The sequence below is a fragment of the Pygoscelis adeliae genome, unplaced genomic scaffold (genome assembly GCF_000699105.1).
Source record: "Pygoscelis adeliae isolate BGI_AS28 unplaced genomic scaffold, ASM69910v1 Scaffold1383, whole genome shotgun sequence".
Taxonomy (NCBI): Eukaryota; Metazoa; Chordata; class Aves; order Sphenisciformes; family Spheniscidae; genus Pygoscelis; species Pygoscelis adeliae.
The window spans coordinates 15,904-17,453 of record NW_008824443.1 but is presented as its reverse complement, the minus strand read 5'-3'; the positions used below and the strand labels follow the sequence as shown (position 1 = coordinate 17,453).

Here is a 1,550-nt window from a genome sequence, read left to right as displayed (position 1 = left end):
CACCGCTCGTTCGGACTTGCCGCGCGCTTTAGAAACGCGAAAGCAATAGCGGGGCGTCTCAAGAGGCAGAGAGAGAAAAGCTTCCCCCCTCGGCAGGCGGGGGAAATGGGAGCCGGGCAGAGATGGGGACCGGCGGTACTCCTTCCCCGTGGCGGCCGCCGAAAATCATCGCCCGCTCGAGACCGTGCCGCAGCTCACCCATTTATTGAAGAAGGACACGAAGCCATATCCTTTAGATTTTCCCGTCGCCATGTCCTTAACCACGCGCGCGTCTCTAAAAAGCAGAAACGAGAGCCAGTTCAGCGCCTTCAAAAGGCGACCTTCCCAAAACGACAACTCGAATCACACCTACAGCCTATTTTCATGTCTCACCTCTACTAAGGTCAACTGTTTATTGCACCAGCGACACAGTCAAAGCAAAAGGCTTCTTTTCTACGCAGAACTTTACTAGTGCTGTGCCAGGTAGTAGCAAAATTAAACTTAATTGTGTAAACATGCAAATCAATAGCTTCTCTAACAAACGTATGTACTTTACGGCAGTTGGCTCCCGCTTCAAAACGCTTTTACAGACTGTTAAAGACACAAAGCATGGTCAAAGCAGCTATTCAAAAGAATCACTTCAGGCACGCAGCTGGCTAACATTAGCTGAATGGCTCTCTTTAACCATGCAATTCTTAAACTCGCTATTTGCCAACACATTCTACCTACTCATTCCAAATATTAAATAGAAAAAATGAAAAAAAGATAGGAATTAAAAGGCATACATCGCCTGTTAACTGAATTCTTTAATTTTCTCGGGTCAATTCGTTACCCCCTTTTTGGACTGTGGGCAGCTGTAAATTTTGAGAGATTGACATTTTCAGAAATTATTGAAGAAAATAAAACACCGACACATTCACGTCTTAAACTACATATTACACATCATTTAAACGGCATTTGTACAACAGCAATCATACAGGACTGATTGGAAACTACAAGATATAAAAAAGCGAGGGGAAAAAAAGAAAAAAAAAGATTTATAAAAGTAAATAAGAAAACTACAACGTTTGTCCACTGTGAACTGTAGCTTGTAGTTAGCCATGGCAATTCTGTCCATTCTTCAGAGACACTCTGCAAAATAACCAGAGCCCTATTATTTGAGATTGAGTTAAAAAGAGAACCCAGCTACCAGAGCTAAACCCCACTCGTGGAACGCCGTTCTACAGCGTTTTCTCAGGCAATTTGCGTACAAGTTAGCCGAGGGTCGAGATGCTCTCGCGTACGGGCCACCCTCTCCTCCCCTCCTTTGCCCCCACACAGACAGGCATTAAAAGAACAGAAACAACAACATAAAACCGGTCAGAAAAGTCATGCAGTGTCACTTACGGCTGTACAAAAATAAGAGGGTTCAGAGAAACTAGCGTTACCGTGTGCACAACATTTAGCATTCCGAGACTGGCGAGAAAAGTCACAACGAAGAGAAGGTTCGTTACGCTCGGGGGGGGGGGGGCGGTTTTGGTTGGGTTGGGGGGTGTTTTTTTTTTTTCAAATAAAAAAAAAAAAAACTTTTA

At 44.2% G+C, this 1,550-nt stretch overlaps 1 protein-coding gene across 1 annotated transcript in view; it reads right to left on the bottom strand.

Annotated features, from left to right (window-relative positions):
* The window catches only part of TIA1 (TIA1 cytotoxic granule-associated RNA binding protein), a gene marked incomplete at its 5' end in the record, with an annotated part of 9,463 nt that overhangs the window by 1,992 nt on the left and 5,921 nt on the right, over positions 1-1,550 (bottom strand). Inside the window, 1 exon segment of the mRNA XM_009320941.1 lies at positions 99-274. Within this exon segment, the coding sequence (XP_009319216.1) occupies positions 99-274 (176 nt within the window).